Below are 14,796 nucleotides of genomic sequence, written 5' to 3'. Positions count from 1 at the left end.
CACAGGCTCGAGATCAGTTTGAGTGGAGACATTACGCGATTCCTTCTCGCTGATTGTAATGCCCTTGGTTGGACTTGTTTTGCGACGTTTGGGAGGATCCACACCAGGCCTGGTATCTACTGTGGAAGTCACGCTGGTTACCTCCGAGGTCATGGAAGAAAGGTTAACCGGCCTCTTCCTTACTGAGAAGGCTTGGAGAGGCATAGGTTGGGTCCGACGTCTCTTTGTGGGATCTCCATCCTTTTGGCCTGCGGTGAAACGTTCCTCGAAAAGGCGCGGCGTCTTGCCTTCGGGTGGTTTCACGTTATTAGCGTGAGACGCCAGGTTTCGACGGTCACGCGTTGTTTATTCGGTGTTACCTGAACGAGGACTCACAACCGAATGGCTTTGGTTAGCTTGGCGACTCGCGCCTTTATAGCAGGCGACCGAGCGCCGTGATTGGCCGGGCGACTTGCGCCTCTGTGCTGGGCGACCGAGCGCCGTGATTGGCTGGGCGACTGGCGCCTCTGTGTCGGGCGACCGAGCGCCGTGATTGGCTAGGCGACTGGCGCCTCTGTGCCGGGCGACCAAGCGCCGTGATTGGCTGGGCGACTCGCGCCTTGTGCCGGGCGACCAAGCGCCTCTGATTGGCTGGCGGCTTGCGCCTCTTGCCAGGCGACCAAGCGCCTCTGTTTGGCTGGCGGCTGGCGCCTCTAGCCAGGTGGTGTCTGTCCGTTGAGGAAGGCAGCAAGCGATCGTGTGCTACTGCCGAGGGCGACTAGCGCCTTGAGTCGGTGAGCATTCACCCGCTGCTGCCGTAAGTGTCTAACGTCTGTCAGGCGACCAAGCGCCGTTGATTGGCTGGCGACTCGCGCCGAAGGTGGCTGGCGACTCGCGCCAAAGGTGGCTGGCGACTTGCGCCTCGTGCCAGGCGACTCGCGCCGAGTGGGTCTTCGAGCTTGGGAACTCTTACCCTAGGCGACTAGCGCCTGAAAATATCTGCCTTGGTCCCGTAGGGGGTCTCCCTTTATACTAGTCGGTGCGGAATTTTGACCGTGAGAGAATGCGCCGGCGATGCGACGCCTAGCGGCGTTGTCGCGAACTGCCGGTAATGCAGGCGCCGCGCGGGCGTGTATCATTGGTGGCACATGCCACCACACAGACAAAAGTTGTTTATATTAATTAGTAGAAAAAGATGATGTAATAAAAAATGGGAATTTTTATTTAAAAAATTTGACTTGGACCCTACTGGGCTCAACATGGGTTCCAGACTCAAAATCTAATAAGATCATCCATCTATATATGAAGGGGTAAAAACCAGAGTGGTGTAAGTCAAATTTTTTTAAATATTTTCTCGTGTGCATAGATGCAATTTATATATTGTACAGATTGCATCTATGCACACGAGAAAATATTTTAAAAAATTTGACTTACACCACTCTGGTTTTTACCCCTCCATATATAAGTACCGTCGTCTGTATGTATGTATGTCTGACCGCGAACTACTCATTCGTTAGTGGACCGAATTTTTACCAAAAGTATATGAAGTAGGGGTAGAATTTCCCGGGGAGTGCCATAAAGTGTATGGTTTTTCCAATTTTTCGGGAAATAATTGACCGAATCTTAAAGAATTATATATGAAGTAGTAGACCGAGAGCTGGGGCTACGAAAATACCAACGTCATTTGTTTAAGGAAATTTTCAACCTCAAACGATTGTGGCAATGTTGCAAATCAAGAAAGCGCAAGTCTGGCTGCTGGCCGGTGGTGCGTTTAGCGGGGGCGTACGCCCTTAGCTGTAAAATATCGAGGATGAAAAACGTCGTATGTGTACGGCTAAAAATTTTTTTACGTGTAATATATAATATTGTAAAGTACTTGCAAATGTTGCCAGACCTGTAGGTGGGGTCTAAAGTATTGCCAGATCAGGGTATAACTGCTTAAGGGGGTATACCACCTTTGAGCATGAAATTTAACCTCTTTTTCACGATTTTTTTTAACATATAAGGAATAGAGCAATCGAAAATCGGCTTTAAGGGGTCTTTTTATTATACATTGAAGATGTAAAAAAAATTTTTTTGTATATAAAATTATTTGTATATAAAATATACACCCTGTCAAAAGAGGCCGTGTGCGTCCAGCTGGTGTACACGATTTCGGCTGACTGGTATGACCTAGAACAGAAATCCAAAAAAATTCTTAATCTGTGATAGATTGGCTATGGAGGTACGTAGCCGTTTTTAAATTGGATTGTTAGTTTTTTTTTGGGAACCTATTTTATACACAATTTTTCAGTGTAAATTTGGACACTTTTGTTCAAATTAGTGTCAATTTCGCAAAAATCAGTATTTTTCAAAAATCCTACGTACATCCATAACCAATCTATCACAGATTAAGAATTTTTTTGGATTTCTGTTCTAGGTCATACCAGTCAGCCGAAATCGTGTACACCAGCTGGACGCACACGGCCTCTTTTGACAGGGTGTATATTTTATATACGAATAATTTTATATACAAAAAATTTTTTTTTACATCTTCAATGTATAATAAAAAGAACCCTTAAAGCCGATTTTCGATTGCTCTATTCCTTATATGTTAAAAAAAAATCGTGAAAAAGAGGTTAAATTTCATGCTCAAAGGTGGTATACCCCCTTAAGCAGTTATACCCTGATCTGGCAATACTTTAGACCCCACCTACAGGTCTGGCAACATTTGCAAGTACTTTACAATATTATATAGTACACGCAAAAAAATTTTTAGCCGTACACATATGACGTTTTTCATCCTCGATATTTTACAGCTAAGGGCGTACGCCCCCGCTAAACGCACCATCGGCCAGCAGCCAGACTTGCGCTTTCTTGATTTGCAACATTGCCACAATCGTTTGAGGTTGAAAATTTCCTTAAACAAATGACGTTGGTATTTTCGTAGCCAGCTCTCGGTCTATAGGGGTAGAATTTTCCGGAGAGTGCTATAATCAAGCGGAGAAAGAACTTCAAAAGCAAGCAAAGAAAGAGAAAGAGTATAGTGATGGAATAGTGGCTGAAAAAAGTATTTATATATTACATACAATGTTGATGTAATGATTGTATACATTTTTTACTTTATATATTTAGTAACCTATGAAAAGAATCAAACGGAGAAAAAAACTTCAAAAACAAGCAGAGAAAGAGTGTAGTAATGGGATAGAGATTGAGAATAGCAAGCGAAAAGAAGACAAGAATGAGGTTGGAAAAAGTAATAAACGTAAAGGAAACGATGAAGAAGATAAAGACAACAAAAAGAATAAAATACAAAAAATGTGAAGACAGATTAACATTTATTATATCTTATATACAAAAATATTGTAAATTGTTTTGCTTTTAGTTTATATCGTTAATTTAAAAGAATTTGTTTTTATAGAAAATAAATGTAACGTACAATCAAAAAGTGATGATTTTAATGGTTCGTCGTATCAATATTATCATCAGCTATTGCATATGAATGCGCAATCTATCTACGTAAGTCTATAGATAAAAAAATATTCTACACCAGAACGTCTCTGCTACATAAGTTTATTTTAATTTTCGACAAAAACATTTCGATACAATAATTACATCGTTAATTTCAGATATTTTCAATAGAAAATTGACAATATTTTACGAGATATTGCATCAAATAATAATGTGAGTGTATCGCGACGATATAATGTAAATATTTGCTCAAATTCATGAAATAAAATATAATAGAACTCAATCAAAATATTATTTTTCACGTGCGCAAAAGTGCTATCGATCGCATTTACCGAATTAGCTCAAGATACTTTTACGATTCTTTTACGATTCTTTTATCCAATAATAAATCAGTATTATACGTAATACTGATTTATTATGGGATATTGTCGAGGACCCCTGCTGCGGCCCCGCTGAGTATACCAGCGTTGCCGGCTCTGACCGCGTCCTCTTCCTCGGCGATTTCCTGTAACAAGGAAATATGAAATAGTATTAAAATACTCTAAATAATAAATACAAAATTTAAAAAATTAATTTTTATTAAATACAAAATTAAAAAAAATTAATTTTTATTAATACATACTCATTGGTCCCTGCTGCTGTATTTGCGCCAGCGGTTGCACATTGGCTTCCTGCTGTTGCGCAAGCGGCTGCTCGTGTACTACCTGATGCTGCTGCGCTAGCGGCTGCTCCAGCAGTGGCTGCTCGACCTCCTCCTGCTGTTGCGCCTCCTGCGGCTGGTCTCGCTCTTGCAGACGTCTTTGGAGCTCCGCAATTTGCAACTGCTGCAGTTGCAATTGTTGCATTAATTCTTGCAGCGTTGGCAAGTTGTTATTATTTCTTTCTAAAAATAGAAAGAAATTATCAAAATTGCAAGTTTTGCCGTTAAAAATTTATAATATTTATTTATAACCTAATACTTACGTGACATTTTAAGAGACGCATTCCTTGCTTCACCGCGATGAAGAAATTGCTACTCCTTTCAAGTTCCCGCGCCAAGCACGTTTTTTTTTTCTAATTCTTACGGGTAATGTATGTTTGAACATTAATAACTATTGGACCGAATTTTTACCACAAGTGCCATAAAGTGTATAATTTTTTGTTACCGATCTTTTTGGACGATATTAATATTTTGATCTCAGAAGATTGGACGAAGGAAATGGAAGATTACAAAAATTGTCATTATAAATATTAATTAATAATTAATTGAGTTTTATTCAATCTTGCAAAACGTATATTTCGTGGGTGTAAAATAAAATTCCTTTCAATAATATTTATATTTTTTAATTAATAGTAAATAAATGTAATAAAATTAATAATAAATAAATCCTTTTCATAAAAATAAATATAAATTTAACAAATGATATCGTTTATAGGTTGATCAGTTTTAAATGAAATATATATAGATAAGATATGTAGGATAAGTTGCTACTTTCACATATTATATGTCAATTGATAAACCAGTCACTTCAATTCGTGACTGTCGCGAGCGATTATATTTTGTGTGTCAAGAGTTAGCATATAAAAAAGATACAGTTTTTTATGCAATCGATCAAAGACAAATCACAAGGAAAAGACAAAAAGAGATAAATAATAATTACAGTTTTTGTATTATGTTATAGTGTTACGTCACTCTTTATCAGTGGAAATTCATACAGTGCAGAGTAGCATGGAGCAGTTTTGAAGAAGAAAGAGATAGAAAGATAATATCAATATTATTTTTTAAATATTGTATGTAATACTATTATTAAAAATAACAATTTGATAAAATTTAATAAAATTCATTAAAATGGTTTAATTTTTAGCAATATTAAATAAATATTATCTAATATTACACAAATAATATTAACAATATCAATATTATTTTAATATTGTATGTAACAATACTATTAAAAATAATTTAATAAAATTTAATAAAAATTATTAAAATGGTTTAATTCCTAGCAATATTATACAAATATCACGCAAATATTATAGTAATATTACCGTAATATTACTGATATATTACAGTAATATTACTGATATTCATTTTCGCGGACATTTTAATATTACTGAGATATCTCAGTAATATTACTGTAATATTTCTGCTATATTTCATTGTAATATTGCAATGGAAAAATAATTTTGCTGTAATATTACTGAAATATTATGTGCTATGTGGGAAAATATAGAAAAAGTTAAAAGAATGAGTATATATTTATATTAATATTAACAGGTTAATGTGATAAAGTTTATTTTAAAAGTTGATATAAGATAATATATGTGTTTAACATTTTAATAAACTACTTGCTATTACTCATTATGTGAAATAAAATAAAAAATATCAAAAATCCAACTGCCAAATTAAATTTTCGAGAAATGAAATCGAACATTTAAATTACGATTAACCTTACTTTTACAACCGCGAACTGAACACTTAATTCTGCTCGTAGATTTACAACACGGAGAAAATTCCATATTAATAAAAATACAAAGCCAGTAACGCAAATAAAACCAGTACGACCGCACGTCAAGCCTGTACAATGCCACGAGATCCGTACCATGCAGTGCTTTCACTTTCGACCACCAGATGTCATGGCGACGAATGTCAGATCCCAATAGGGTCCCCTTGGGGATGCTGGAGACGCAGGCGAACTCGATCAGCGTCGATAAAGAAGTGCTCACCAATTCTTAAGCCTTGTGTCCACGATGCTAGAACTGCGTCCGAGTTTCGGTTTAAGCCAATGAAACTGCTGTTTTTCTGTAAGAGCTGCTAGTTGATTGGCTTAAACCGAAACTCGGACGCAGTTCTAGCATCGTGGACACCGGGCTTAACACATACATACAGAGCGCAGGCGAACTCGATCAGCGTCGATAAAGAAGTGCTCACCGATTCTTACACATATACTACGTTTACGCGAGCGTTTCTTCTGTAGTAACTTACGATAATTCCTTCGCGTAAACGGGATTTTCCTTCGCGTAAACAGGATTTTGTAATAACTTACGATAATTTACTCCGCGTAAACGAGTAAATTATCGTAAGTTACTACAGAAGTAACGCTCGCGTAAACGTAGTAATACATACAGAGCGCCTGCTCTAGGGCTACCCGTTATACTGATCCGTATGTTTTTGGCTGAATTCGGGGAGACGCGTAACATGTGCATATGAAATTTTCAAATGAACTTTTCTCTTATACTAAAGCTCGCAGCTCATTTCTGCAAGCGCAGGATTCTTCTTTATTGTATTTCCGAGACAGCTGCAAGGTTTTTGTATACGTACACAGTCTAAAACTTTTATGTGCAGCAAATGTTGTCATGAGTCGACCGCAGAATCGAAAATAAAACTGTAATTTTCTAATGTCTTTTCGTTTTTCATACGCAAATGGTGCCTGCTGTCTTCGTTATCGTCCATACTTTAATTCTGGACAAAAAATTTTTAATTCGGTGAAATCAATCAAAAGATTAGTGTGTCTGAAAATATCGCGGTAAAACAGACCTGTCTCCAGCATCCCCTTAAACGGCCAAAATTCGAGCAAAGACATTTTAGATGTTAGTTTAAAATTAAAATTTAGTAAACATATGTATATACATATAACATTTACGTTTCGATCTACTTGGTCTTCTCAGGTCTAATTAACATCTAAAATTTCTTTATACGTACCTTTTTTGTAGAACGTAAAATTATCTACAATAATGATCTAAACAACATTTATCGTCAAGTCAGTCGTTTAGCTTGCACCCGCCGTCAAACTCCGAAACTCGAATCCCGAAAACCCTCGATTTCGTCGTTTTTTTGTAATATTACGCCGGTGATTTTTTTCCGTCATTTAAAATGGAATTAAAAATCCCCTAAAAATCACACATCGTCTGAGAACTACAAAAATACTTTTCATGGTGCAACTGATTTTTTAGACCCTTTTTGTTTATTTTGTAGCTATGTAAACAAAAAATTTTTAGAATAGTCTTAGTTTTTCGCTGTTTTCAGGCCTTAAAATTTATTTGAGACGAATTTTATCATATACATCTTGTTGTGAACAAAATTTTCAACAAAAAAGGACCCTTGCATTTTTTTCGGTCGACGAACGCTGATTTTTTTATTGACGCGCAAAGTTATCTAATATTACGAACAGGTCGGATAATGTTTGTTTTACACTGAAATAATTATTTTCCATTATGGGCGCTACTACTTATTTCTATACGGTATTCTACCTTAATCTATTGGTGCGTGAGTAGGAGTTGGCCCAATAATCGTGAATCGCAAAGGAGGATAGAAACGGAGGCGACACAATTTATATATCTGGTATAAACAGAATATATTTACATAATTACAAGTGTTATTGTGTCAGTGTTTGAATCTCATTTGGCTTGGGAAAGCTTTTGCCTTCTCTTCGTTTGGTCTGCGTGGCCGCGTTCCTTCCTTCCTTCCTTGGGCTGATTTCCGTGGATGTCGAAGGTGTCCGTGCGCCTAGGAAGTTGGTGAGCGTCCACGCGCTACTACCGGAGGTGTCTATACGCCGAGGAAGGCAGCAAGCGATCGTGTGCTACTGCCGAGGGCGACTAGCGCCTTGAGTCGGTGAGCATTCACGCGCTGCTGCCGTAGGCGTCTAACGTCTATGTCGGGCGACCAAGCGCCGTTGATTGGCTGGCGACTCGCGCCTTGTGCCAGGCGACCAAGCGCCTCTGATTGGCTGGCGTCTCGCGCCTCTGCCAGGCGACCAAGCGCCTCTGATTGGCTGGCGGCTTGCGCCTCTTGCCAGGCGACCAAGCGCCTCTGATTGGCTGGCGGCTTGCGCCTCTTGCCAGGCGACCAAGCGCCGAAGGTGGCTGGCGACTTGCGCCTCGTGCCAGGCGACTCGCGCCGAAGGTGGCTGGCGATTTGCGCCTCGTGCCAGGTGACTCGCGCCGAAGGTGGCTGGCGACTCGCGCCGAGTGGGTCTTTGAGCTTGGGAACTCTTACCCTAGGCGACTAGCGCCTGAAAATATCTGCCTCGGTCCCGTAGGGGGTCTCCCTTTATACTAGTCGGTGCGGAATTTTGACCGTGAGAGAATGCGCGGGCGATGCGACGCCTAGCGGCGTTGTCGCGAACTGCCGGTAATGCAGGCGCCGCGCGGGCGTGTAACATTGGTGGCGCATGCCGCCACATCCATTAAAATTTATGTGATTTTCGCATTATTATTGAACCATAAATTATTGCAAAGTCGAAAAATGGGCCAATTTCAATCAAGTGTACAAATGTAGCATATGTCGCACGGATAGCATAATTAAAAAGGGCCAATTGTTTTTTGTGTGAATTTTAATAATTTTATTAAAGTCGATACTCGAATCTATCGAAGTTTATTGTGTCGCTTTTTCGCCATGCCAATTTGTTCTCTCGCTGCGCTTGCTTTATGAGCAGTTTTCATCGTATATTTTGACAGTTGTGTGTATCAAGGAGTTAATAGTGTAATAGTAATAGTATAATATTAAAGCTAAATAGCACGCGCGAAGCGCGCGTCTGTGATGTCTAGTGTAGTAAAAAATGGAATTATAAGATCAAATATTAGATCAAAATTTTTTTCAATAAAGATTTTGTACGGAGTGTACACTTGACGCGTTCTTTTTTAATCTTTTTTTTGAAAAGGGTAAGTTTTGTTATAATTGACAATAAGTAAAATATGATTAATTTCAAAAACTAAAATCGTAGTTTTATATATGTTTGATTACTTCACTTGGTTCTCTGAACCTACCAAGCGTAACATTTTTAAAATTTTTTATATCTTTGAAAATATATAAACAATATTTTTTAATTTTATTTTATAGACAAATCTAATTCTTAAAAACGGTATTTAATTTACTTAGTGTATTTTCTTTTAGTCCAACACAAACAGAATTATTTTATTTACAATTATTGTTACTTACTGTTAAAGGAGGTATAAGTTTTAACGATTTAAGAACTGTAAATGGAGAAGTTTATCAATCGTTTTTAGAAACATGTTTGGCTTTAGGCCTAATCGAAGATGATGATAAATAGATACAAGCTATGAATGAAGCTGCCGAGTGGTTGATCCACGACAGCTTCGTAAATTATTTGTACGTACTTTATTACATTGTCAGCCGTTACATCCTGAGGAACTCCGGGAAAGCTTTAAAGTAGCAATGTCAGAAGATTATGCACGATACTTTGGTGTATTACAAGGAAAGAAAAACTTTATAAACAAACTAGCTTGATACACCCGTGCTTCGCTACGGTATGCGAAGAATTTACCCCCGAATTTAGATTTGCCCCTTTAGGGGTTGATTAGGGCAAAATCTTGAATTATGATTTTAAACATTTGTATGGATTCAAACGTTATACTACAATATAGGAAATCCCATTTAAAAAATTCAAGGTAACCTTGTCCTAACCTTGGCGACGCCATCCAAACCCAAACTGATAAGATCAGTAAATAGATCTTTTTAAACTCCTCAATTTTTATCCGAAAAATTTTCTGAAAAACTTATATTTTTCGAAATTTTTCAGGGTTTCCATACTTTTTCCTCACCCTGTGTGTATATATATTGTATATATAGTATCTTTATCTATATATCTATCTATTTATATGTATAGAGAATCAGCATCGTTGTCGTCAGATTGCAAGTAACAAATAATATTCCAGAAATAAATAATTGTAGAAATTATGCTGTTTGTATCGCTGATACAATACATGATAATTGTATAATAGAATTAAAAAGTATGCAAATTAGAAACTTGCACATTGCTTCATTTTCATCATTACAGATCGCTACCATTGCTCCTATTTTATTTCGCTCACAAAGCTCCTCTTATGAGGAAGCTTGTATTTTATTTGATGCATAATTATTAGTAGGGGAGACCGGGGCTAAAAGGTCAGTTTTTTTTCGGTGCCGATTTTTAACAAGAAAATAAATAATTTTAGTTAAATGTGGTATACCACTGTAAAGAGTGAACCTTTAGCTACAAAATTTATATAGGAAATTTTTATCTACATCGCTTTGTTTAACCGGTATAGAGCAAAAACGACAACGGTGGAAAAATTGAAATCTCAAAAATGCCGGGGTTTAAGCGTCACCCCCCCCCCCGGGGCTAATCAGTCACACTGCATTTTTAATACATATACGTACATCTAATCCGGAAAAATGATAAGATACATTTTAATAATTGTTTTTAAGAGAAAAATATAAAAATTTATTTAAAATTTTTATGCGAAACATTATTAAAAAATAATTGTTTTACCTATTCCATAAAACAATTTAGGCACGTGAATACAGAGGTTAACCAAATCGTAAACTCCCCAACGGCACGTCATATTGTCAACGCGGGCAACCACGGGGAACACGCGTGACGGCGTTCCGGTGCCATAGGATCAGCGCGGACCCTCGAGCAACCTAACCAAACCGCGTTTCTCGCGGGGGAGCGATAAATAGCGACAGGGGGTTAGAAAAGCTCGCGGTGGAGCGCGACCATTTTACCGACTCGACGGCGTCCTCGCGCCGATTCTTCGACGCGCCGACGACGACGACGACGACGACGATAACCACCACCGACACCACCACCACTACAACGCCGGCGACAATGACGCCGAGACGATGCGGCGAACGCTGGACGATGCGGTTGCACGCGCGACTGTCACTGACACAACGACCAACAACGACGATCTACCGCGCGCGCGGCATGTCAACTCTCGCGCGGAAATCGCGGGATCTCAGAGCCGTGCCGTGCCTCGCCGTACCTCGCCGACGTGCCGTGAGCGCGAGCGATCTCAAAAACAACGGTCCGCCATCTTTTCGGTCGGCCAAAACACCCGCTTTGCGACGATACGTGCGTACCATTTCGCTCCTATACAAACTGACGTACGTGCAAGGGAAGACAGAATCACGCTCGAGGGAAACCTAACCTGAAATCGCCGTGAGCTGAAGTTGTGCGCCCGGCGCGCCACAGTGACTGATCAGCCCCGGGTGCTTACTGACTGATTAGCCCCAAACACAAGTTTCAGGTTTGATCGCCCACGAAATATTAGACATCAACGATATCGTGATAATGAAAAAACTACACTGGATTCGTGTTCAGCATGCATTACTCTTTATAATCACGTACCTCGAGATTTGGAGAGCAAATATTATTGCAGATATTACAAAATTTCCACGCGTAGAAAATTTCACTTTCACCTTCCGAAAACACGTTTGCCCTTGTAAAAATCATAACACGGCAGGTAACCAGCTGAAACTCCGTTGGTCACATGGGTACCATAAGCAGCCTTTACAATGTTAATAACGAGTTCGCACAATATACAGGTTCCGAGATATTTGATTTGACGCTTCAACCCCGTTGACCTTTTAGCCCCGGTCTCCCCTATTTATTAGTTTGGCTTCCTCATAGAGGAAGCTTTATGAGCGAAATAAAATAGGAGCAATGGTAGCGATCTGTAATGATGAGGAAGCAATATGCAAGTTTCTAATTTGCACACTTTTTTAATTTTAAATTTAACCTTCTTATGAATTGAAAAAGGATCAGCTTAGTAGCACAAGTGGAGTTTTACAATTGACCCAATGTCAAATCAATATTGACTTTGGGAGTTCAGGCTACATGGTCCATATGTGGACTTTCGTATATAGACCTTTGATCGCGTATAAAGCTGGATCTAATCAACCAAATCTTAAAGAATTATATATAAAATAGGGGTAAAAAAGACTGAAGAATATAATAAAATTAGAAACAGCCCAATATCTTAAAATTTGCGGAAGTTAGAGCTACTACAGGCATTTCTAAAAAAAATTATGGACCTTTGATCGCGTATAAAGCTGGGTCTAATCAACCAAATCTTAAAGAATTATATGAAATAGGGGTAGAAAAGACTGAAGAATATAATAAAATTAGAACTAGACCGATATCTCAAAATTTGCGGAAGTTAGAGCAACTACAAACATTTCTACAAAAATTCTAAATTTTATTAAAAAAGAACCGTTTTACCGATCATCGCCAAATTCAATCCCAACCTTCCTTACATCATACTCTATCGATTAAAAAAAATGCATCCCGATATCTAAAAAATTACGGAAGTTAGAGCATAAACGGGCAACAAAAGCGTTACATACAAACACACACACACACACACACACACACACACACACACACACACACACACACACACACACACACACACACACGCACGCACGCACGCACGCACGCACGCACACACGCACACACACACACACACACACACACACACACACACACACACACACACACACACACACACACATACATACACACGGACATTTTTTATACAGAAGTGATTTTTCGACGTTTTAGAACATTCTAAACACTTTGCCAAAGATACCTGAAAAAAAATTTTTTTCACGAAAACAAAGCTTCCTCTATGAGGAAGCAATAATGAAGTCGAAGAAAATTCTTCAGATGTTACCTTAGTACACCAATATGTAATTTGCACTTCTGGCACAATACATGATAACCGTTTTATAGAATTGAATGAAGAAATAATTGGGGAAAGTTCTACAAATATTATACCAGTATGTCAGCAATGCCATGCAAATCATTAATCCCATTATCGGTCACAAAAAAAAACAAGCTCGTTTATAGATATTGATAGAACGTTAATTAATGATATAAATAAATATTACATTGCTTTCATGGATGTGATTTTGTATTGCATTGCAATGCAAAACATTTTGCAACTGAAAAAATATCTAATAAGGGAGATTATCTTTCATGATTGTTATTATCATGGTGCAGTATATTTGGAATCTTTACCTCAACCTCAACAATTTCTTCGTAGTTTATTCGATGGTAGTCATAAGAAAAATATAGAAAAATAAATATATGTACGATTTCTTTAAATTTTTATATAAAGATAATTTTTAGCATAAATATATATGCGTATATCATTAAAAATGTACAGTGTTAGAGAATAATAATGGCGCGTGCGAACTGAGAGACATGAAATTAATTTAAATAAAGATTTTTCTGTACAAAGTCATTTGAAAATGTTGTTATGTGTATCGTGTGGTTACAGTAAACCCTCGTTAATTGTTACACGAACCCTGTTAACACAAAATTCGGTTAACACAAACTTCGAACTACTTTTTGGTACGTGCAGAGGAAATTCCTCGGCGAATCGCGTATGAGTATTGAGTAATATGTAAACAATGTTATATTGTGATATACATGTATATTATGATGTTTTACACATTTATCAAAATAAAAGTGCCTTGTTAGTTTTTCACGATAAGCAAGCGAAAGCAGACGTGTATTGATTTGAAAAGAAAAGTTGAAATATTACAAGAAGTTGATCGTGGATTAAAATAAAAAAACCGATATCGCTAAATCATCTATTATTATAAGTACCTGACGTCTGTCTGTCTGTCTGACCGCGAACTACTCATTCGTTAATGGATCGAATCTTAAAGAATTATATATAAAATAGGGGTAGATTTTTCCGGGGATGGCAACGATGTGTATTATTTTTCGTTACCGATTTTTTTGAAACCGTTTCCAAAATGTTTCTAATTTTTTCGGGAAATAATACGTAATTTTTCAGGAAATAATAAGTATCTAATGTCCGACCGCGAACTACTCATTCATTAATGGACTGTTTTTCTTGAAACCGGTGCCAAAATTTTTCTAATTATTCGGAGATAGGTTTAATTTTTTATTAATGGATCGATTTTCTTAAAACTGGTGCCAAAATTTTTCTAATTTTTCAGGAATGATGGCGATGGGTTTAATTTTTCATGTACCGATTTCCTTGTAACTGGTGCTAACATTTTTCTAATTCTTCTGACCGCGAACTATTCATTAATGGACCGATTTTCTTCAAACCAGTGCAAGAATTTTTCTAATTTTTTGGGGGTGGCGATGCCGATGATGTGTAGAATTTTTCATATATGGGTTCAATTTTTTATTAATGTACCGATTTTCTTGAAACTGGTGCTAAAATTTCTCTGACCGCAAACTATTTATTCATTAATGGACCGATTTTTATCAAACCGTGCCAAATTTTTTCTAATTTTTCGGGAATGGCGACGATGTGTGTAATTTTTTAGAACCGATTTTTTTTTAACCGGTTCCAGAATTTTTTTAATTTTACGGAAAATAATAAGTACTAATGTCTGTCCGTCTGATTACGAGCTACTCATTCATTAATAGACCGATTTTCTTGAAACTGTTGCCAAAATTTTTCTAATTAAACAGGGATGGGTTTAATTTTTCATTAAAATGTTTCGATCTACCGATTCTCTTGAAACTGGTGCCAAATATTTTTCTAATTTTTTGGGGATGACAACGATTGGTTTAATTTTTCATTAATGGATCAATTTTTTGGAAACCGGTGCCA

General features: G+C 37.7%; 1 protein-coding gene across 1 annotated transcript; it reads right to left on the bottom strand.

Moving 5' to 3' along the window:
- Positions 1-3,824: 3,824 nt before the first annotated feature.
- On the bottom strand, positions 3,825-4,358 carry LOC139780197 (uncharacterized; the record flags this gene model as incomplete). Its single annotated transcript, XM_071718729.1, has 2 exons — positions 3,825-3,934; positions 4,052-4,358. Coding segments are annotated over 2 exons (417 nt in total), but the record flags the coding sequence as incomplete, so codon positions are not given.
- Between the last annotated feature and the right edge of the window lie 10,438 nt (positions 4,359-14,796).

This window comes from Temnothorax nylanderi, unplaced genomic scaffold, assembly GCF_030848795.1.
Source record: "Temnothorax nylanderi isolate EJ_2023f unplaced genomic scaffold, tnyl_v1.0 TNYL_tig0266_pilon, whole genome shotgun sequence".
In the NCBI taxonomy this organism is placed as follows: domain Eukaryota; kingdom Metazoa; phylum Arthropoda; class Insecta; order Hymenoptera; family Formicidae; genus Temnothorax; species Temnothorax nylanderi.
Note: the sequence above shows the minus strand (reverse complement) of the source record. Positions and strands in the feature narration are given on the sequence as shown.